Source organism: Typopeltis vanoorti, chromosome 5 (assembly GCF_054136105.1).
Source record: "Typopeltis vanoorti isolate ZY-2024b chromosome 5, IOZ_Tvanoo_1.0, whole genome shotgun sequence".
NCBI classification, from domain to species: Eukaryota; Metazoa; Arthropoda; class Arachnida; order Uropygi; family Thelyphonidae; genus Typopeltis; species Typopeltis vanoorti.
The window spans coordinates 103,906,446-103,929,836 of record NC_143553.1 but is presented as its reverse complement, the minus strand read 5'-3'; the positions used below and the strand labels follow the sequence as shown (position 1 = coordinate 103,929,836).

The following is a 23,391-nucleotide window of genomic DNA, read 5'->3' as shown; positions in this document are numbered from 1 at the left end:
TCAATTACGAAGGTTCTGTATAATGCAATAGTTGCTGCTGTTGCATCAGAATTTTTTATGCTCTAAATTCAGTGATAGCAAGAGCTAGTTTTCACATTTTACTGCTGAGATCGCTATGTATGGTAATGTGCAGTTAACATCTTGCAGAAAAAGTGTCATTCAAGCTTTGAATAGAGAAGGATATTCCTCTTGTGAAATAGCTAAAAGGGTGTTCTGTAGTCAATCTACTGTGTGGCTGTTGTCGAAAGTGAAGGAAACCGGATCTGCTGAAAGGAAGAAGAGGACAGGAAGAAAGCCACTTTCTACACCAGCCAAGATTGAGTTCTAAAATAGCTCTGCCTCAAAAATCACTGTGCATCATTTGGAGAACTGAAACAGGACTGTTAAGAACAAATGGGAGTTGTGGCAAGCTCTTCAACTGTCAGGAAGACTCATTCGACAGGGACTGATAGCCATGTGGCCTAAAAAGAAGCCCTCATTAACAAAAAAAAAATGAGATTTGTACAAAGAGCATGCCAAATGGAGTCCTGAGCACTAGAAAATAACTTTTTTTTTTGTGTGTGTGTGTGTGTGTGTGTGTGTGTGTGTATATATATATATATATATATATATATATATATATATATATATATATATATGGCAAACAATGGCAAACAGAGAGTTCAGAGATGATCAGGGGGAAAAATTCAACAATGACAGTCTGGTGTCAACAATCTAATTCACAGCTAGTCAGATGATCTGAGGCTGCATGTCATATCATTGTGTTGGTTTTCTCTTGCATTTCACAACAGATTCAGTGAATGTACAAGTATACCAGATTTAGAAGAATTACTGCCTACTATCAGAGACCACTTTACTGTAATGACAAACTGCATCTTTTAGGATGACTCTGACCCTTATCATACAGCAAAAACTGTAAGTGATGCTATTATAACCCTAAAATGTATTACACAAATTTATTTGAGTAATACATTTTAGTACAAATAAATAAATAAATAATTTATTTATTTATTTGAGTTTAGTACTTAAAAGTTAAAGAGAAAATAAAGAATATTGCAGAAGAAGAAATTGGATATGTAAGAGCTAAAAGAATAAAAAAAAAAAATCTTGGATAACTAATGAGATGATTTCTCTAATGGAAGAAAGAAGAAAATTGAAAAATAAAGACACCCCAGAAGGGAAAATACAACATAGAACCTTGAATGACAAATTGAGATGGAAAGCAGAAAGAAGTAGAGAAGATTGGCTTAAAAAACAATGTGAAGAAATGGAAAATTATGAGAGAATGGGAAGGTATGATCTTTTGTACGAAAAAGCAAGAAGCATGAATCACAAGAGAAATGGAATTTGAGCTAAAGGTATAGAAAATAAGAATGGGAAAATCATAACTGAAGAAGATAAAATCCTAATGAGATGGAAAGAAGGCTAATTATTTCACTATACATGGGACAAACTGCCATGGTGAGAGGCATATAAGGTACAACTAAACCAGGTATCATTGGACGAGGAGTAAGATAAGTCACCAATTTTATTTAACATGTATTCTGAAGCAATGTTAAAAGAAGTACCGGAGAATGCAGAAGGAGGAATAAAGATTGGAGGTAGAAAGATATTTGCAATACGATATGCAAATGACAAGGCATTGTTATCATATACTGAAACAGGACTACAACATCTGTTGAATAGATTACTGGAATCCTGTATCGATTATGGAATGAAAATTAACATATGGAGGTATACATGGAAGTTGAATCAGTATCTGTTGAAGTAGTGAGTGCATCTAGTGTGAATGAATTTATGAGAATATATGCAGCTGGTATGGCCTCCCTTAATAAGTCCATGAATCCCTTGAGGTCTAATAATAATAATAATAATAATAATAATAACAACAGTTATTTCTGCTGTCAGAAAAGGAAAAATATAAACAAACTAAAGGAACAGCAATGAGTTCTCCAATCTTTCCTATTGTGGCTAACTACTACATGAAGCATGTTGAAGCAATTTTTTAATCCCTTTATTTTTCATCCATGAACTCACATGGTTGAAGTAGTGAGTGCATGAAGGTAATGAAAATAGCAAGGAAAGAGGCAAATATGGATATCAGAATGGGGAAAAATTGAATCAAGTAAAGACATTTAAATATCTAGGAAGTTTGATTAGCAATGATGGAAGATGTAAAAGTGATGTAAAAGCAAGAATAGCAATGGGAAGAGATGCCTTTAATAGAAAATGGAATTTATTCAGAATTAAATGGACAGAAACATAAAGAAAATACTAATAAAATGTTATGTGTGGAGTATTGCCCTCTATGCAGCTAAAACTTGGATATTGAAGAAAGAAGAAATTAAGATTTTGGAAAGCTTTGAGATGTGGATTTGGAGAAGGATGGAAAAAATCAAATGGACAAATAAAATAACTAATGAAGAGGTCCTAAAAAGAGTAGAAGAAGAAAGAAGTCTGTTAAAAAGGATAAAAAGAAGAAAGGGAAACTGGCTCGGACATATTCTGAGAGGAAATGGAAGGAATCATCAGAGATGCCATCGAAGGAAAAATAGATGGAAAAAGACCCAGAAGGAAAGTTTATGCTACTAAGAGAAGAATCTGCTCCATTGCAGAATACTTAAGAAGAAGTGGCTCAATGAACACTCGATTCAGTGACCACTGTAGACAGAAAACAGTCCAGATCTCAACACCAGTGAGAATTTCTGGTACTGAATGAAGTACATAGGAGGGTGAAAACACTTTGGGAGCTCCAAGAAGCCATTATAAGGGTATGAAACAATAAATTGACAGTTGCATCCATCTGGAAATTTATTCTGTGAATGAACAGCCAATGCCAAGCTGTAACAAAGGCAAAAGGAGGACCCACAAAGTACTAAACAGCAAAAGGTGAATTTTCAGCTTTGAATATTAATAAAACTGTGTAGCTGAACTAAATTTTGATACTGGTATTTGTTTTATTATTATTATTAACATCTGACCTTCATGGAGTCAGAGACTCATCATACTGCAAACAATGGTCATCCAAACGTGCCTTAAACTGATTCAATGTGTCTACATTCATCACAACACACTCAGGCAATGCATTTCACTCTTTCTATAGGGGATGTTCTTCGAAACATGCAATAAATTTAAAAATTCTAAATCATCACTCCTAGATCTCTCATTTCCTCCACTTCCTTTAAAGTTTCCTCATAAAGTGTATACTCTGCATCAAATCACTGCTTGCCAAATCTCAAAAACCTTACATTTTGCAACATGAACTGATCGTTCCACTTACCTGCCCATTCATGCAATCTATTCAAGTCCTCTTGTAAGGCCACTTGACTCCGCATTGCTCTCCTCCCCAGTTTTACATCATTTGGATATCACTAGTGAAACCCATCTATATATCATTAACATACAAATTGAACAACGGACCCAAAATTGACCCCTGCAGTACACCATTAGTGACCTTCCTCTTTTGGGATACTGCATGCCCATATACAACTTTCTGATACCTATCTGACAGCCAGTCACTCATCCAACTCAGAAGTCTGTTTTCCAATCCAATCTGTTTCAATTTATTTACCAGCTTGCATGCAGCATTCTATCAAAAGCTTTTGCCAAAATCCAAGTACACTACTGTATATGAATCTCCCCTGCCCAAGGTATTTGTCATCTTGTTATAGTACAAGAGTTAGTGAGACATGATCTTCCATTAACAAACTCATGCTGATAACCACAGCGAATACTGCTATTATCAATCCATTTCTGTATCCTACTTCTCACCAATCTCTCTAGTACTATCACCACAACTCCAGATATATAGACTGGCTAATATGAAGCCACAGCTTTATCACCACTTTTATGCAGTGAACAATTTTACCCTCCTTCCACTCTCTTGGAATCTATGCTATTTCAACACTTTTTATTAAACAGGCATGCCAATGCTACTGCCAATTTCCTGGAACATTCCCTTAAGATGCATGGTGATATGTTATCAAATCCTATTGCCTTATTGACATCAAGGTTATTTATTTCTTCAAATACCTCCTGCTCACTCACAGTTAAGCCATCCTCTCTTATGTTATCTACACTTAAGTTCCTCATATTTCCACCCTGATGAGGATGAAACACTATTATAAACTGATCACTGAATACCTCAACAGTGTCTTCTGCAGCAGTTACCATTCTACCATTTTCATCCATTAATATCTTAACCATGATCATTCTTCCTTCTACTTGCTACATATCTAAAAAAACTCTCTAGGGTTTTTCTTTGCCTGATTTGCCAATTTCTGCTCATACAGTACTTTTGTTTTCCTTACTGACTGAGTCACTCTCTTGGATTGTTCTTTATGCCCTTCATGTAACTGATTATTACTGATATTTGTCTTCACATTCTTCTTATGCCCACTTAGATTATTTGTCCCCCACAATCACGACTAACTCTCTTGCTAGTTTCTTCCTCACATCCAACAACTTAACTATCCTACTCATTCTCCCACTTGGATAGCAGACTTTATGGACTCTCTGAGTAACTAGTCCTCTAATTATGGAGTCTCCATATACTGCTTTCCTGGAATCACTCGTCACCTCTTTTACCATTTTTTCTTTCAATCTGCTCTCTTGCACACTTTCATTAGTTTCCATTAGACGTCTAACATCACTCCGCATATTCCTCATTTCATTTTTCCTTTTCAATAACTGTGTCATTAAATCTTGCATTCTGACAATTTCACTCTATCACTTCCACAACATCTCGTTCTACTGCATATTTCTTCCGTTTTCTCAGTTATACTTTCTTTCGCTCCCCTATCATTAACTTTCGCTCCCTCAGTTTCTCTAGCTTTCGTTTCATTTCCATTTCTTTCATGTACACCATCTTCTATCTTTTCAGTCAGGTTTTTCCAGTGAAAATATCGCTGTCCATTCTATTTTGAAATATTTTCAAATTCGTCAAGTTTGTTGTCATTTCCTAATTATGTCAAATCTTGTACCAAAAAGAGCCAAATATTAATCAAAAATAAAAATGCTATTTTACCTTCTTCATTATTTGTGACAATTATTGTGTTATTATCCCTTTTCAAATAGGCATTCAAATTTAATTACCAAAAAAAACATGGTTACAGTAGATGATGCAGTTTCTATGAACACGAGTGTATAATGCTCCACTTAAGCTTCTTCACTGGAGGTACTACAAAACAAAAAATCCATCTCTCTCTCTCTAATAGCTATAACTCTGATTTCATTATTAAGATAAAACAATGAAATTACATGATCACCACAATAATAAACTTTAATGAAAGTACAAATATATCATACTGAAAATAGCACTATATCATCAGTGTGTACAAACAACAAGCAAATCAAAGAACTGGAATACAAAAGCTTGGTTGGCTGAGTGGTTAGCGTAACTGCTCTCCAACGAACAGGCTGCGGGTTCCAATCCCACCATGGGCATGTATGTTTGTGATTGTCTTTAGGTAGGAGATGAATTTCATCACTCAGTGTAAGACCACTGTCCTGCTTATTAGAGGCCTGCAGTGGATTGAAAAAGTTCCATGTTTGGTCTCTAGAGCAGGTTTCTGCACTATGTAAAAAAATAAATAAATAAATAAATACAAAAAAATATAAAATTAATAAAAATGAGAAAAAAATTTCTAACCCACCCACAGTACAAAATGTATTATAGGATTGTAAATAACCTTGCGTGAGTTGGAGCAACATAAAAAAAAATATGACAATCAGTTTACTAATTGGTTGTCAGACTAAAGTATAGAGGGCAGGGTACGTGACAACTGGGCGATTCACAATTGGAGATGGTCAACTGGGCGATAGCCAAGTAGGCGACAGAAACTTACAAACTTTTGCACGCTTAGCAGGGATACGATTTGACGGATTTTTTTTTTGTAAATATTAGTAAAATATATATAAATATATATATAAATATAAATACGGTTAAGACTTATGAGGTATGAGTTATAAATTATAAACTATAAATTATGAGTTATTTCCACATAATTGAAAAAAAAAAAAAAAAACTAAAAATAATCCAGACCTAACGACCTAATCTAACCTTAGCTTACCAGCATGAATTTGTCTCCAATGTTCTAATTTTCGATAAATTAAAAAAAAAGTTTACTTTTTCGAAGAACTGATCATTCGAAAAACTTTTCTTTGAAGAATTATATCATATATCAAAATTTGTAGGATCATTTAAGAAAGAGATGGTTAAAAAGAGTGGCCCAAAAATGATTTAAAAATGAAAAGGTATAATTGCACAATATTAAAATAAAGAAAAAATATAGTTTTTTAATTCATTTATTAATATTATTTTGTAATTAATAAACATATTTACACATGTTACATATATATTTAAACAAAAATGTATATGAAATTCAAAACAAAATTTTAATTTTAAATTTATCAATTCATATTATAGTTATATGCAACACCACGTAAATATTCTATTATATTTTCCATATTGTAATTTATAACTTTTTTTCAAAATTCTTTGGTCAGCTTCATCGTATGTTGACAACCTGCTACTGCTCTTTCATAATCAACATCATATGTGTTTTTGAATTTTTTTGTAGTCCATTTATAAAAATCCATAAAGTTGGGTGACTTGTGCTGCTGCCAAAGCTCAATTGAAATTTTCAATAATAGGCTTCATCAAAATTATTTTTCCTATCGCTTCCATTTATTGTTCTTTGATACACAGACCAAATGTTTGAGAGAAAAATCAGTGGAGCCCTGGTTCTATTATTCCTTAGAGGACCTATGTATGTATTCGTAAACGATTCTAAAATCGATTCAAATTCATTGGATAAATGATTCTCAAGTTCAGAAATAGCATAAATAATATCTTGTTCTGTGATCATTTTTGAATTTAAAGCAAATTGCACATCAGAATTGTATCTGGTTAAAAGTTTGCATGGAGCTAAATGCTTACAAAGATTTTGTAAAAGATGAAAACAGCAACCATTTATGTTAGCTTGCAGAAATACTATACGTAAAGCTAGATGATTGTCAATTTCGTAATCAACATTTATATTTCAGGATCAAGTAATGGCCACATTTCATATATCATATAAAATAATTTTGTGTATGTTTCAAGAGTGTTATTAAGTAGTAAACAATATAAAACAGAACATCCATCCTTTCTAGCCAAAATAACAAAAATTTGAACAAAAAGAGGGGGAGAAAGTAAAAATGAGCCATCCACAAATAATTCATTCATGCTTTGGCTCTACATTGCATAACTTTCATGACCAAAAATTAATATTGTCATTATGATATAAACAAAAATATTTATTAACTAGCTGACTCATATTTTGCATGGGAAATTTCTATATAATTTAACTTCTATGCAATTTTGTAATTCTACACAATAAAAATAACTTAATTATAAGCAAGATTTATCAAATTTTATGTTTATACCGTTCTTTTAACTCGTTCCTCAAAAAAATATTATTTAAATTTGCCGAGTAATAGATCAATAGAATAGCATTGCTTATTTGATCTATTATTTTGTTGCCCAGATGCCTGGTGCCCACTTGGCCCATCGCCCAGTTGACCATGTCCCAGAGGGCATATTGCAAGTGCTGCAAAGACTGCACATGGTGTGCCCTGTGTAAATTGCTCAGATTTAGTCACCTGGTTTACGATGTGATGAGGAAACATTGAAGAAGGTCCAGAGACGAGTGACTAAAACAATATTGTGATTCCGGAATGCTGGCTATGGAGAGAGGTTGAAAGAATGTGGATTGCAAAGTTTGGTGGATAGAAGGAAAGGAGATGATAAGATTTAAGTTACTGAGGAGATTTTACTGGATTAATCCAAAAAGGATTATAAAAAGAGTAAAAGGCAAGAGGGGGGGGGAGAACTGGAGGCTATTTGTGGAAGTAATGAGTGATTAGGAGAAACTAAGAAAGTTGAAGTGCAAAGAACTACAGATTACGTTATGGAGACATTACGTGATACAATTCAAGATTTATATATAGTTCTATATAAAGCAAAATCGTAAAAGTGAGATCCTGCACACAATCTGTTAACTAATCTTCAAACTAAGATTATGAATAAAAAATAAAGAAAAATTAAATTGGAACAGATGGGAGCTGTATTTTTTTTTTTTTAAGATTTGGATTTTCAGTAATTTATAAAATAATTGTCTGACAAAAATAATTATTTTAAATCAAGTTCTGAGAGAATAAAATGTATTGGTGACTAAGATAATTAGCAAAAAAATTGATAGTGACATTGGTCTTCCAAGGTGACAGAATATTTAAGTGAAGAAAGTATGCAAGGAACTCTTATTTTGCACTGGCAATAAAAACTATAATTATATGTCAAAAGAAGTAGAAAAAATAAACATAACTTGTAGGTATTTAGTCTAATATAACAAAGATTGCAGTTACCAAAAAAACAGCGAGCAACTGCATTCCTTGTTGTAGGAATGCAGGACGGCCAACTTGCACTTCTTATCCATGTTCTTTCAACAGGTAGCATGAATCATATCCAAGTTGTGCTGGACATATATATATATATGTCATGGCCAGTAGGGAGATTAAATCTGTTTCTGTATAAGAGGGAGGTTTTCCCCAATGGATCCAGAGATCTGTGTTCATGGCACAGTCTGCCACTCCAAAAGTGTAGTGCAGATGATGGATAAAGTTTCTGAGTTCTTCTAGAATGATGTTAGCAAGTTATTAACTTTACCCTTTGATCATCCAGGAGAATACTGACTTTCTATCTCTTCTGATGTTTCATATTATGGACAGATGCAATTGCACAGTTAGAGCATTGGGAATTCAGAAGACTCTGGGAGCTGGACAAACCAACGCTTGCACACATTATATCTTTGATTCAAAGTCCATTAGAAACTGTATAAAGAAAGCTGTGCGGCTCTAACTTATCAGCCTATGCTAAATAAAAATGACTGCCTTAAACTTTTCGAGTAATAGTTTTATTAAATAATTAATTTTTAATAATTTACTTTTATAATTAGTTAATTTTCCCCCTACAGTGATCTCAAACAAGAGGCTGCTTAATCTGTTACACTGGTTCATATAAATAGAAAGTAGAGAAGAAAGAAGAAGAAGAAGAAACACATTAATATAGATTTCATCAGAAAATACATAATAATAATTATGATTATTATTACATGACACCTTCAAGGAGTCCAAAGACTCATCGAGGGAGGGCACCTGCTCTTCTACTATTCTTACTGTCCAACATTTAATCTAACAACTACACCGAACTGCCGCTCCCATCATAATCATCTACACCAATGTCATCTATGGCCCATCGCCACTAGTATTTTTTTGTCAGTAAATTGCGTGTGTTCTGAAGGCTGATTTGTATGTATGTGGGATGAAAACCTGAGTTTCGGGGAGAAAAAAATCCTGCTACCTCCATATGAGACCAGCTAACTCACCTTCAATTGAAAAAACCCATAATAAGATCCTTCCATCATGATAAGAATTGAACTTAGTCATTTTCCAATCAAAGGGTGCAACGTACTTCATTCTTCCAATTGCATTATGGGGGCGCTTAATGAAGGAGAAGTAGAAAAGAGTAGTAGAGCGGAATGAATGAAGAAGATATGTTTGTTCTGTTAGTTAGAGGTTGAGAAAGATACTGAAACAGTATTCAATACATGGATAAATTTGTTATTTGTATTGGATAAAGGCAGTAGATACACAAGTTTAAAGATAATTACTGTCTGAAGCATAAGGAGGCTGAGAAGTATCACCTTCTCAGCCTCAAAGAATTAAGTATTAATAGAGCATAAGATGATGCTTATTCAGGGCAAGTAATATTTGAGGTTAAAGTTATCTGAAGAAGAGAAATATGATTTTCATCTCCAAGCTTCTGTGGTTATTTTCCCTATCATAAGATTACATGGCACATCAACACCACAATATGAATTTGTTTATATATATATTAGTTTTGCAGGTCTGTGGTGTTTCCTCAATCTGCAAAAAGGCACTTAAGATGCTAAACATTAACCACACCATTCAAGCTTTTTTGGGTTGTTATACACAGCTTACCATATAACACCGCAATTTAGACTTCATAAGCACAATATAAAATAACATTAAACAATACAATATATATATAAAAGCCTGGCATCACTCCTCTAAACAGGATATCCATCATTCTATGATAACCAAAGTCACCTATATTCTATGATGATCACCACCAAAGCTACCTTGTCTGCCATTAGTGAAATTAGGTTTACAAGATAAAGGTATTTCTCCTGAGTAGCTTATCTGGCTGCTCAGGAGAAATCCAAATGGGTAAACATATTAGAGATGTACAGAAAGAAAGATCACATTAACTTCCACAAAACAAGTCAGAAAAAATATTATTTGGCAGCAAATTAAAATGCCTTAAATATCATATAATACATTTGATCTTGAAAATATAAAGTCTGACTGCATGTGTTATTAAAATATACTGATATTGTTAACTTCTTAAATGGCATTAATATTTTGTATACTTAACATCTTTTAAGCGTATTATTTAATCTTTATCCTGAAAAAGCAAGCTATGTGGCTTTGCTTTTTCAGGATAAACTACTTGATATAAATTAATATTGAATTGAGGATATAATGTATAATCTCAGAGAAAACTTGTTATACACATCTGAGTGCTGTTAAAGTAAATGTGTGAGAAAGTAGTTTATTTTATATAATGCATAGCATCATACATGACCGCAAGGAGATGTACTTTACATTATGGAAAATACTAATGAAAGTGATCAGAACTTATTCCACCTTTACCAAGAGTTGCCCCTGTCCTGAAAGGTTGCTTATGCTTGGATCCACTGAAACATTTATAGTTTCTATATATTCGGCACGAAACTCTTGTGGTTTCTATATTTGGCTGTGAAATAATGTTGGATTCAATATCCACTTAATTTGTATAATTTTGCATTGCTGAAGTGAAGCTTTTGGCTCTTTATTTCAGTAATTCTTGGTACCTTTTCAGATGCGACACCTTTTGGCAACTCGTATGGGAAAGTATAACTTCTGCATCACTTCAACCTGGGTATTTACATCTGGGTCTAGCCCCCACTGACGAGACCTCAACAAAGGTTGAAACTGGTCTGGGTAGTGGTCCCCTTCCATAATGCATAGCATCATACATGTCTGCAAGGAGATGTGCTTTACATTATGGAAAATACTAAGGAAAGTGATCAGAACTTATTCTACCTTTACCACAAGTTGCCCCTGTCCTGAAAGGTTGCTTATGCTCGGATCTGCCAAAACTTTTACAGTTTCTATATTTGGCATGAAACTCTAGTAGTTTCTATATTCAGCTGTGAAATAATGTTGGATTAAATATCCACTTAATTTGTATAGTTTATTTTATTTTATTTTTTTAATGAGAAATATCAGATTTGTTCAGATTGAAGTCAGAAAGGTTATCAGAAACACTACACTGAAAGATGGCACGGAGATCAGTAATTAATTTTACAGTTGATTCTCTTGAAATTTTGCTCATTTGTGCAGTGAATAGTTTATGTCAAAAATAAGAATGCAATATATATCTACATCAAAAGTGTGGATCAGATTTGCAATCAACTGGAGAGAGTCACTGATATACAGCAAGGTGAGAGCAGATAAAAGAACACAACATGTGTTGTACCAGAGAGTCTGAGGATAAAGATTCTTCTACCAATATATAATGTGCAAGAAGAGAGAGTCTGTATATAGAAGTGTTTTATTTGTTCCAAAAATTGGAACTGAATCTCAAAATCTCTAGAAAAATGTTCAAGCTTAATAAATTACATTGATTTTGTTCTTGTTATGTAATGAGTTGATGCTGCTAAATAATTAAAATGAATAATTACAATTTGTGTCTATGGAACAATTTGAAACTGCCAATTTACATGTATGGAATCTACAAATTTCTGATATGATTGGTGATAGCAAATAATCTCAGGCAAAGCCAACTGCTGGATCAGTGTAGCTGAAAAAGACAAGTACAAGGAACATGTCTTCACTATTAGGAAAACTGGACCTGAAGAAATTGAAATTTAAAGAAAGAAATCAAGAAGTTCAAAATGGTTAGTGTAGAGAAAACTGAGACAAACAAATTTGATTGAATGAGGCAAAAGAATTTTAATCCATGAAGTGTTGCTCAGCACACTTTTATCTCCATAACGATGTGGAGATAAAATTAATTCCCCTCCTTGGATGTTTAATCCCTATATTGTATTCATTTCGAAAAACACATATTTACAGGACTATTGCAAATATCAGAAACAAGACTTGTAGTGCTTAAAGTAGCATTATCTTACTTAGAAATGCAACTTTTTTTTTTTTTTTAAGTTAAAGCAATTATTGGGAAATAAATCTTTATGTAACAATGTGAATACTATTAGTTGCATAACAATAAGCTTTTCAACTATCTAATTGTTTAAATATATTTTTTATATTTATCCCACACACACAGGAGGCAAAGGAAACTATAGCAAGACAGTGCCATTTATGAGGTACAGGTAACTGAGAAAGAAGAAATCTATTGACATTTTTTTTTAAAGAGTGGAGGTTGAATTTGTTGGGAAACACAGAACAGAGATAGATGGAATAAATGAGAAAGATGAAAAGGGATGATGGGCAACTGCTGCCTTTTGTTTTAACAGGCCCAACAGCAAGCAGAAGAATGATGTTTGTTCACTGGAGAAGTGACCATGGAAGTAACTGCAGAAGAGATTAGAACTGAGACCTTTTTTCTGCGAGAAAGAGTGTGAAGGGAGTCTGTTAGGGAAGGATCATGTATGAACCAAATTGCTTTCCTCTGGATAGCATCAAGAATTCTTAGGAGGGCTTTAAGGGTTCACCACCCCAAATGTGTCAACAGTATTCTAAGGATGGACAGATTTGGGATTTCTACAGGGTTGGTAGTTGGGTGGGTGTAAAACAGTATCATGAGTAGATAAGAATATAATTTTTTAGAGGTTGAGGAAACTATTGATGTAGTGTATTTATGCCAAAGAGACTACTAGATCAAAAAGATTTGATCATATCTGGTGATTTGTGTATCACTGAGAATAAGAGAAAATGAGTCATGCGCTTTACAAGAGCAAAAGGCAGAACTGTCTTTCGGTTACATTGAAGGTGATAACGTTATCTTTGTTCCAATATGTATGGAGATAAGTGTTTAAGGCACTGGTTGCAGATGATCGCAAAGCTTGGGATGCCTGAGTACTATATGCTTTGTCAAAAGAGTAGGATGAATAGAGTGTACTATTGTCGACAAAACTGTGGATAGGATTGGTAGTGATTGAGAGGGTTTATATACACAGGAGAAAGAGGATAGGTGATAAAACAGCCCACAGGCACTCCTACACTGGTGGCAAAGCTGAAAGCAAGTGTGCTGTCCACCATGACACACAGTGAATGACCAGGAGAAAAGCTGGCTATCCAGTTACAGAAGGCAGCAGGATGGACAATAATTTTTTCAAGACAGGTTTTGATGCCAAACCAGTTGAAAGCCCTGAATATAACAAAAGCAACAGCACATATTTCTCTGAGCATTCCCATGGTACATGTCTAGTGGCAGGTGATATAGGCTAAGAGATCAACCATAGATCTGGATTGGCAGAATCCATAATGGATAGTCACTGATTAACTGCTAAGTCTCTAGGTGATGGTAGAAGTTGATAATTGATAACTTTCTCCATTATTCTGGATAGAATTGAGATGACAGTGAATGGTCGGTAGTTGGACAGTAGGCTTTTACCTCCCTTTTTTGGGATGGGTTAGATATATGCTTATTTTTCCGTGTTGGGAATAGGTGCCAGCTCAGTATAGAAGATTGAAGAGATGAAAAAGGACAGGTGTCAGTTCTGGAGCACAATGTCTGAGTACAACTGGAGAGATGCCATCAGAACCAGAAAACTTTATAGTTTCCAGGTTATTTAGCATTCTTCTTATATCTTATATGCTGAAAAACCATAGGAGCCATGCAGTGCTCAGTTACTGGCATAGAAGGAGGCAATTTGCCTTCATCTGTGCAGAAGTTGGAGGAAATGAGTGATGCCATAGTTGATAGCCTTGTTTGGGAGGTCTTAGAATTACTACTGGAGTTTCTCACACCCATAATTATTAATTTTCAGTTGTTTTTAAGAGCAGCAGATTTCCAAAAGAAAATCTCTTATATTTGCAGTTGCATTAATAAAGCACAGAATTTCCACTCCCCTATTTGACTTTGTGGATAGCATCCATGGCAAGGTATGATAGACCTGAATGATAATAGTTGTAGAGTTTCACATGAAGATGAGATAGCCAATCTCATGGGGAAGTAGCAGAGTTGTTTTCTCCCAGAAAATCTGGTTTTTCATCATGCAATACAGGCAAACTGGCCAGAGAACATACAGTAATAGAGAAAAATACTATTAGTAGAAGGTGTAGTGTGGATAGTGGATTATTAAAGGCTGCATAGTAGATTGTGCAATGCAGAGTTCCATCGTGGAATGAGTCCTTGGATTCCATGTAATAATAATAATTTTTCTGTTAATAAACACTTCATTATTTTTGTGAGTTTCAGAAACCACACAATTCTAAGATAAAATTCAGCTTCACACTTCTCTAAGATTTGCATACTTCTTTGGGGGAGAGAGAGACAGAGATTGTTTGTTAGATATCAGCTAAATGACACAGGAACTTTACTGCATCAAAGATGGAATCAACAGTTGTAACAGTTTTCATAATGGATGTCTGATGGTATATACACACTAGCAGGAATTATCATGTTTTAAAACATAATGTGAATCATATCAATCTCACACGTTTGGGTCGCTTAAGGATGAAAGCCAAATAACTGGGAGGAGACCTCTATATCACCTTCTGGGAATGCAGAGAACTGACTGGGACTTCTGATCTAATGTCCAATCTTCACTTCACATGGTGTGCCCCAATTAGTAGGTATTTACTGGGATTTAATGGAACAAATGAGGATGGGATGGCAATTTGGGACTTAGCTGACCAAATTGTACTTTCTATTGGCATAAACCACAAATGCACATGATGGTACAACATGATGAGATTTCATGCCAGCTGGGACGTTGCCCAGTTAAACAAGGCCCGCACTGTTTTTGTCAAGGAAACCAGGGTGAACAGTGAAAAGTCAGCTAGTGGAAAAAGCTACAACTCAACAACTAGAAGAAGAAGAAGAATAAACCCAACATCAGAAGAATTAAAGATTGGAACCATCAACATAAGGAGTATTAATGAAAAGGAAATTGAACTTGCAGAAGAATTGGAAAAGTATCACACGGACATAATTGGCATTACTGAGACAAAAAAGACAACAATAGGTGAGAACTTACTAAAGTATAGGATGTTTGTTTAACACAATAATGATCAAGAACATTCACCAATGAACATGAAGATAAACTTAAATGGAAGGCAGTTCCAAGTATAGTTATGTGGGCAAACTTAAAAATGGAGAAATGGACAATGAAACTTATTATACCTATGGTCCACACAGAAGGTTCTTTTAATGAAGAAGTGGAGAAATTTTTTGAGTCATTAGAACAGATAGCTGACATAAAGAAAATAGAAAAAGTGGTCCTTGTTGGAGATCTGAACAGCAGAGTAGGAAATGAATCCCACCAGGCATATAAGAACATATTGGGAAAATTTGGAGAAAAGGGCAAAGCTAATAATAATAATGGTGAGTGTTTATGGGACTTATGCTCAGGACATTGACTAATCATTACTAATACCATGTTTCAACATAAAGATGTGCACAAATTCACATCGAGAGAAGACATAAGAAAAGCCTCATTGACTACGTCATTGTTAATAGAGATATCATCATGCTGGTTCAGGATACAAGAGTGTGCAGAGAATTTGAAATTGGAAGTGACCATTACAGGATAAAAATGGATATTACATTGAAAAGAATTGTATGTAAGAAATTTTTAAAGAGATTTAAAGTTGTGCTGCTTTTATAGGTAAATTATAGACTCGACTATACAAATATTAATGAAGAAAAAATGAAACAAATTGAAAACAAGAACCAAAACTTGGAGTCTCAGTGGCAAACTAAAAAAAAAAGACTGATTGATTCAGCTAGGGAGGTAGGTGGTGAAGTTGTCTGCAAGGATAGAAAACTAAGAACGCCATGGTGGACACAAGAAATTAAAGAATCAGTCCTGAAAAAGAATAAAGCATACCAAAAGTTGACGGAAAATAAGTCGGCAGATGCCCTAACAGAATACTGAGAAAAATGTAAGAGAGTTAAGCTATGTGTAAAAATAGCTAATCAGAAGACTTTGATAAGAGTATAGAAAATAAATATCAGGAAGGTGGAGGCTAATGAAGATGGCTATTGCTTAAAAATGGAGGAAAGAGTACTGTAAAAGGAATCAAAGATGATAAAGGTGACATGTAAACTAATGATAAGGATATTCTAGATGTCTGGAGTAAGTACTTTGAAAGACTGTTAAACAAACCAAGCAGTGACAGAACGATACTAGAAAATTTTCAAGAGGAATGCAAAGAGGAGTATATATATCAATTCTTGAAATAGAAAAAGCTGTCAAAAGCTTTAAATGCCGAAAGACAGCTGGAGTAGATGATATTCAACCAGTAATGCTTAAGTATAGAAGTATAAAAGTTCTGCAGTGGCTACACTGCATAATTCAGGGGCCTGGTCAAAAGATTGAATTACTGACAATTGGAGTAGAGAACCCATAGAACCCATCTATAAAAAAGGAAATAAAGCTGAATGTAAGAATTACAGAGGAATTTCTCTACTGTTCCAGGTAAGATGTATGCTAGCATACTTGAAAAGAGGGTGAGAAAGATTGTGGAACAGAAATTTGTAGCACAACAAGCACAACAATAGTTTGCCTAAAAATAGTTCTTAAGCAAACTGTACTTAAGTTTGGTAGATCTGGAAAAGGCATACAACAAGGTGCCCAGAGTAAAGCTTTTCAAAACACTCCAGGAAATACAGAAAGATTGATATAAAACCAGGGGTAAAACAAGGATGCACATTATCTTTACTTGTATGCATCATCTATATTGAAAATCACAATATAAAAGAAAGTGCTATTAGTCCTGATATTAGAATCTGAAATGTCAAACTTAGCTGTTTGCTTTATGCAGATGATGTACTCCTAAACACATCTAGTGCAAGTCTGCAGGATTCTCTAACTAAATTGAATAACAGCTGTAACAAATTTGGTATGAAAATCAGCAATAAAAAGACCAAAATTATGAAAATAGGCAGGAACATAGAAAACTTCAGCTGTGTTCTGAATGGAGATCCCATAGAATGAGTAAAATATTCAGCTATTTAGGCACAGTTGTTAGTGAAGATGGCAGGTTAAATCTTGAAATAGGCAACAGAATAAGCAAAGCTGATAGCCAGCTGAATAAATTTATATGGAATAAGAGAGAAATTAGTCAAAACATCAACCATGTGCAACTTTTTTTAGTAAAAACTTACTTTATTTAATAACTAGTTTTGTATAACATTTTTGTCTAGAAAAAAAAGGTGTTCATAGCAAGATTTCTGAATTAACAATTGTCGTTATTCAAATTAAGCTTGAACAGGATGTTGAAAAAAAGATTTCATAAACAAAATAAAACAGATTAAACTGGATCCAACAGACATCATGGCAAGTTTGGACAACATAGCTGTTCATTAATGTTCCAAGAGAGGACACCACAATCTTAGAAGACATTTTCCCACCTGATGCTGTAAAACTCTTCAAACACTGTCTAGAAAATGTTTTCTTCAATTTTCAAGACTTCTATTATGAACAGACTGAAGGTATAACCATGGATGCATCCATTTTACCTCACTTGACAATAATGTAGATAAAAACATTTGAAAAATTTGAATGTAAACACCTTTTTTCTAAATAAAAATTATGTATGAAACTAGTCATAAAATAAAGTAATTTCTTACTAAAAAAAGTTGCACATGGTATTCACTACACACACACACACACACACACACACAAAAAAAAAAAAAAAACAGGATATATTTCCAACAAAATTTCTAACAATGTAATAACTGTTCGTTATTCATATCATTCCAACACATGATAATACCAATCTGGCTATATTTGAGACAGATGAGCATGGAGTTCACAACATTCTTTATAATACATCTACCATCCCCCCCCCCATAAATAGTGTACAACAAATTACTCATTGATACAAAATAAATTCATTCCATTTCCAGATATAAATCTGTATGCTGAATGAAATTATTTTGTCTTGATGAGTAATCTGCAATAAGCTATTTATGCTCAATGTCAAAATAACTAATTTTATTGAATGAATGAATGCATTCCAAAATTATGGACCATCAGAGCTGTCCTTTTGACCAAAGATAGCTCATGTTTTTAGTATATTTTTCTAATAAAATAAAATCTGCTGAAATATTCAAGTCCAATATTACTATTTCTTTTTTGTTCTAGACCCTTGCCATTTCAGCATCCTCAGAAAAAAAATGTTCTGAGGATGCTGAAAGTTAACATTTGTGATTATTATTAAAACAAAATTATTAAATTTTTGATTATTATTAAAATACATAAATAAATAAATACCTGCTTCAATCATGATTTAACATGAAACACAACGAATAAAATTTATGGACAATCAGCTTTCACAGAACTTGCAAGGAGCAGGGGCGAATATTCCAGGTGTGCTAGGTGTACAGTGCTCATCCACGAAATAGAGGTATCACCGATATTATATTTTTGCATTTATTCCCGTTAAAAACTCCCTTAACTGTTTGCAGACTTTGCGTGATTCCTAAAATTAAACACAATATACTAATGCTTCATTGCCCTCTTCACGAGGATAATGAAGCATTAGTGCTTCATGAAGAGGGCACTTTTCAACGCGTATTCGTGTTAATAGCCCAGGTGTGCTTTCAAAATGCATACACTTTTGCGCCCTTTGAAAATATGTAAAGAGAGTACAGCAGGTCAAATTCTTAGCGTTGTAGTATTTTTAAATTTCTGAGAAGGCGTGGCTAGGTGAGCTAACGTTTTGAGCTCACCCAGCATCCGTGATTGGTTATCATGTCAACCAATCCAATTGAACGTTGTCACTTTCAATTGGATTGGTTGTCATGAGTTTAGCGCTTTCTGTATGATGGCTGTATTACAAACAGCTGTTACACATGTTTTTTGGAACTGAAAATTTGAAAGTGGATGTTAGGGAAAAAAAACCTAAATGCTTCTCTTGCTATGCAGTATAGCATCTGTTGAGGTTGCAAAGTTTTTTTAATGGTATACAAGCATTTTTATTCTAGTCTTCGGAAACAACAGACAGTAAAAAATATCTCTTCCTGAATAAAAATGAATATTCTGTGTATTATAAGACGCTGCTGATCTACAAAAAAATACCAGCAAATGTGAGATTGATAAGACAGATGAACGCTAATACTAAAAAAAAAAAAAAATGAATGTAGGATTCCCGAAAGTGTGGATAATTCCGATAATGATCGGATGTTATGTACTCTGAGTCTCAGTAAACAAAAGAAAATTCTTGGAAAAGAGCGAAATATGCACAAACCAGAGAAATACACATAACATGGGCAACAAATTTTACGAAATGATTGGCTGCTCCATCAAACCATATTTATTCTGCTATACACTCTATCTCCTCATAAGTTTTTTTTTTTTTAATTATGCCATCATAAATTCACTTATTCATGTCTAGACTTTATAGGCTAGTGCTATTCACTCTACCCAGCAACTTATTGGACACACATATCACAAATGTTAATTAGTAATAATTCGTTTAGCATTAATGAAAGTAATTCTACTCACACTTATTCTTTTCTTTCATTTCCTATTCTCATGTCTTATAAATGATGGTTCACATATTTTCATCTTTGAGTATTTCAAATATACCAACCAAATATAGCATTCTCCTTCATTGTTGTGTTCTAATAAATCCTAAAACAAACCGATTGTTCCCCCCACTTCAGAAGTATTCAAAGTTATCCTGCAATTAATTGCATTGGACCAATTAAGATGAGTGCTGATGCGGTATATACTCTCAAAATTTTAATACATCGATTAAAAATTTAATCATACGCTCATGTGTGTGTCTGCAGGGGGGGGGGGGGATGAGGAACCCCCAGAATCGAGTAAAAAATTCTACAAATTATAATCGTAAAAGTTATTGCGATATGTAATCTTACACCCTCGCCCATGGGACGCTTTTTCTGTCTTAAAATTTTATTATGGGTTGGCCTGTTTCGGCCCACGTCTGGGTATCCATAGAAGACGTGCTTTATTGCAGCAATAAAGCACGTGTTCCTGTTTTTGGTTCATCTTTTTCTAATTTGTGAAAAAAATGAACTGTTGTGAATAGCGACCAGTGTTCGTTTTCCCTCTGTGTCTAGTGAATCACTGAGTGAAGTGTGAATTGTAAATTTATAGTGAAACAAATTTAAACAGAAAAATACATTTTTAAAAGGTAAGTGTGTGTAATTTAATATTATTTTACTTGTTAGTTTTATGGTCTGCACAGTTAGCATAGTGACTATGCGCTTCGCAACCATATGCATGGGGAAGGAGTGTCCTAGGTTCAAATCGCGTCTCAGAGACTTGAGGAGCTTCAGGATCTTCCTCGGCAATATATCCAAGTTAGCCGGTCTTGGGCATAGACAGTAGCCCCCCCCCCCAGTTTATCTGGGGGTTTTCATCCCGCAAGCAGGCAAACCGGCCCCGTGAACACACACACGGATGCTGTCAGGAATATCACACTTAGGGGATGCAGCAGAGGAGTGGCGAACCTGCTGCATTAATACACCAGTAACCCCGCATTAGGAGGGGACTCAACCCGTCCTAGACATATGAGAAGGATAGGTAGGTAGTTTTATGATTTTTTTTGCTTTTAAACTGAAATAATTTCATTTAGGATTTTGGGATTAATTAGTTGATTTTTAATAAAATATGCCAGTCAATTTTTTTATATATGAAATTGTGCTAAAAAATTATTAATTCCGAATACTTTTTTTTTTCAAGAATTAAAGATCATTAAAATCGATGTAAAATGAAAATAATGTATTTATAGTTTACATCGACAAATAATTACATCAAAAAATGCTAAAAGATTAAAATACAAACTTATTTAATACTGACCATTTACAAACAAACTTACATTATAGCCTACCAGTTTTGCCAGCAAACTGTCTGGCTTTTCAAGGTGTTTACGGAAAGACATAAATACTAGTAAATGCAAATTGAAAGGAACATAAAAAACGTTGTATTATAAAAATTTATTGATGTAATTATTTGTCTCCAAACATCCCCCCCCCCCCCGGAAAATTTTCTGAAGATGCCCATGCACACGGTCAAATTGACGTGAAATTTGTAGCATGGGTTGCTTAACCCACACAACAGCACACCCAGCCGAAATGGGCATGCGACGTCACTGATATACATAACCAACTATAATGAATTTTCTTTAGAATTAATACTGTAGGGATCTGATTGTAACTATGGTTTCATATAGTTTATGATGAATTCATTGTAATATTATTTTGCTATATCAAGAGGTGACTGTAACATTTACAAATAATAAATAACTCACATCTCACTGTCTAAAAAATCAAGTCCCCTGTGTCTGTCTTCAGATTTGATTTTTCTTATTCCATCCACAGCAGAATGTCCTTGTGGAGAACCATAATGGCCTGGTTGTCGTTTTTGAGACTTCTCAGATGAACTAAATAAATTACTGAAACTAGAAGTAATATCACATTGGTTAGTTGTATATCTGTAAACTGGTATCATTATTTAATAATATTAGGACTGGTATGTTTGATATAATTTTCCATTTCTGTTTTGTTTACTAGCAAATTGCTTATTATTCAATAACAATATTATTGGCATATTTGATATAATTTTTTTTTTGTTTTGCTCAAATAGATTACACAGTCCAACACAATTTTTGCTGACTTTTATATGAGACTTGTTTTTTACTAATTTGGGTGCGCTGATTTCAAATATCAAACCCATTTTTCTCTATCAAGTCAGGTTTTTCTTCTATGGCATTTTCTTTTTGCTAATTTGTAAGTTTTTGATAGTTTTAAGGAGGCAGTACTATTTAGAGGATCAACAAAAATCGATTTTTTAATATTATTTTCTGAAAGTATGTACTTTTAAAAATCTGTTCCTAACTTTTTATCAAGAAATTCGAAAAATTCCTGAAGATATAGCCTATTATTCAAAGCAGTGCGCAGATCAGAATCGGAGCGCTCACCGCTCTCGCTTGTTAGTAAATGAATAAATGCGTAAGAACCTGCAACGGCATGTAATGGCGCTTTGAATGCGAGAGAGGCCGATAATTAGATACATAACTACTTAACAATATTCATTAAAAATTACAAGAATATTTATAAAAAAATAACAATTTTACTTACACATGAGTTTCAGGGAATAAATTTTTGTTTGTAGCAATTTCTGCTGTGTGTTCTGTTTTGGCAATCCCTTTGAATACTCCAACAGTAGTTGGCCATCATGTGAGAATCCCATCTTCCTTGGTGATGATTTGCCATAGTTTTTAAGTCTTGATGAAATCTTTCGCCTTGTTCATCGCTTACAGCACCTAAATTCTCGGGAAATCTACTAAGATGACTGTATAGGAAATGAAGCTTTATGCTCATGTTGCAACCTAGGCGCTGGAAATTTTCAAGCATTGTTTCCACTAGATCTTTGTAATTGCACGCTTTTTTGTTTCCAAGAAAATTATTCACAACCATCGTAAATGAAGTCCAGGCCTCTTTCTCAATTTCGTTCATAGAGTTGATGAAATTTGGGTCTCTCATTAAAGTTCTAATTTGCGGTCCATCAAATACACCGGCTTTAATTTTTTCATAACTAAGTCGTGGAAATTTTTCACATATGTATTGGAAACAGTCACCTAGTAAATCTAAAGCTTTAACATACTGTTTCACTGTTATGGTCTGTATATTTTAATAACTTCAGAACCTTTTTAATGTCCTCATATGTTTCCTTTAAGTAGACTGAATAGCCAATAGGAATTGAGCCATATACATTCCCATTGTGTAGTAAAACACACTTGAGACTTCTGCTTGAACTGTCAAAAAATAAACGCAACTCATTTGGATGATATTGTACAACACTCATTTCAGTTAGTAAACCTGACACATTGTTACAGTAAACAAACCCACACTCGTGTTTAAAATATTGTAAAAGATTACTTTCCCTGCTACGATAAAAAGTTATCTTCGTATCTTGCTCCAGTAAGGTTTTTTCATTTAATCTTGAAGCTAACAATTCCGACGATTCCTTTGATAGGCCCAAATCTCTTAGTAAGTCATTCAATTCCACCTGAGTAAAATGTTGCGGTCCAGAACTAGAAATTAAATTTTCATTGTCT

General features: G+C 34.0%; 1 protein-coding gene across 1 annotated transcript in view; it reads right to left on the bottom strand.

Moving 5' to 3' along the window:
- LOC150106702 (C-Jun-amino-terminal kinase-interacting protein 4-like) overlaps positions 1 to 23,391 on the bottom strand; it is a 713,212-nt gene that overhangs the window by 330,226 nt on the left and 359,595 nt on the right. Inside the window, 1 exon segment of the mRNA XM_090393457.1 lies at positions 21,583 to 21,732. Coding sequence (XP_090249583.1) covers positions 21,583 to 21,732 — 150 coding nt within the window.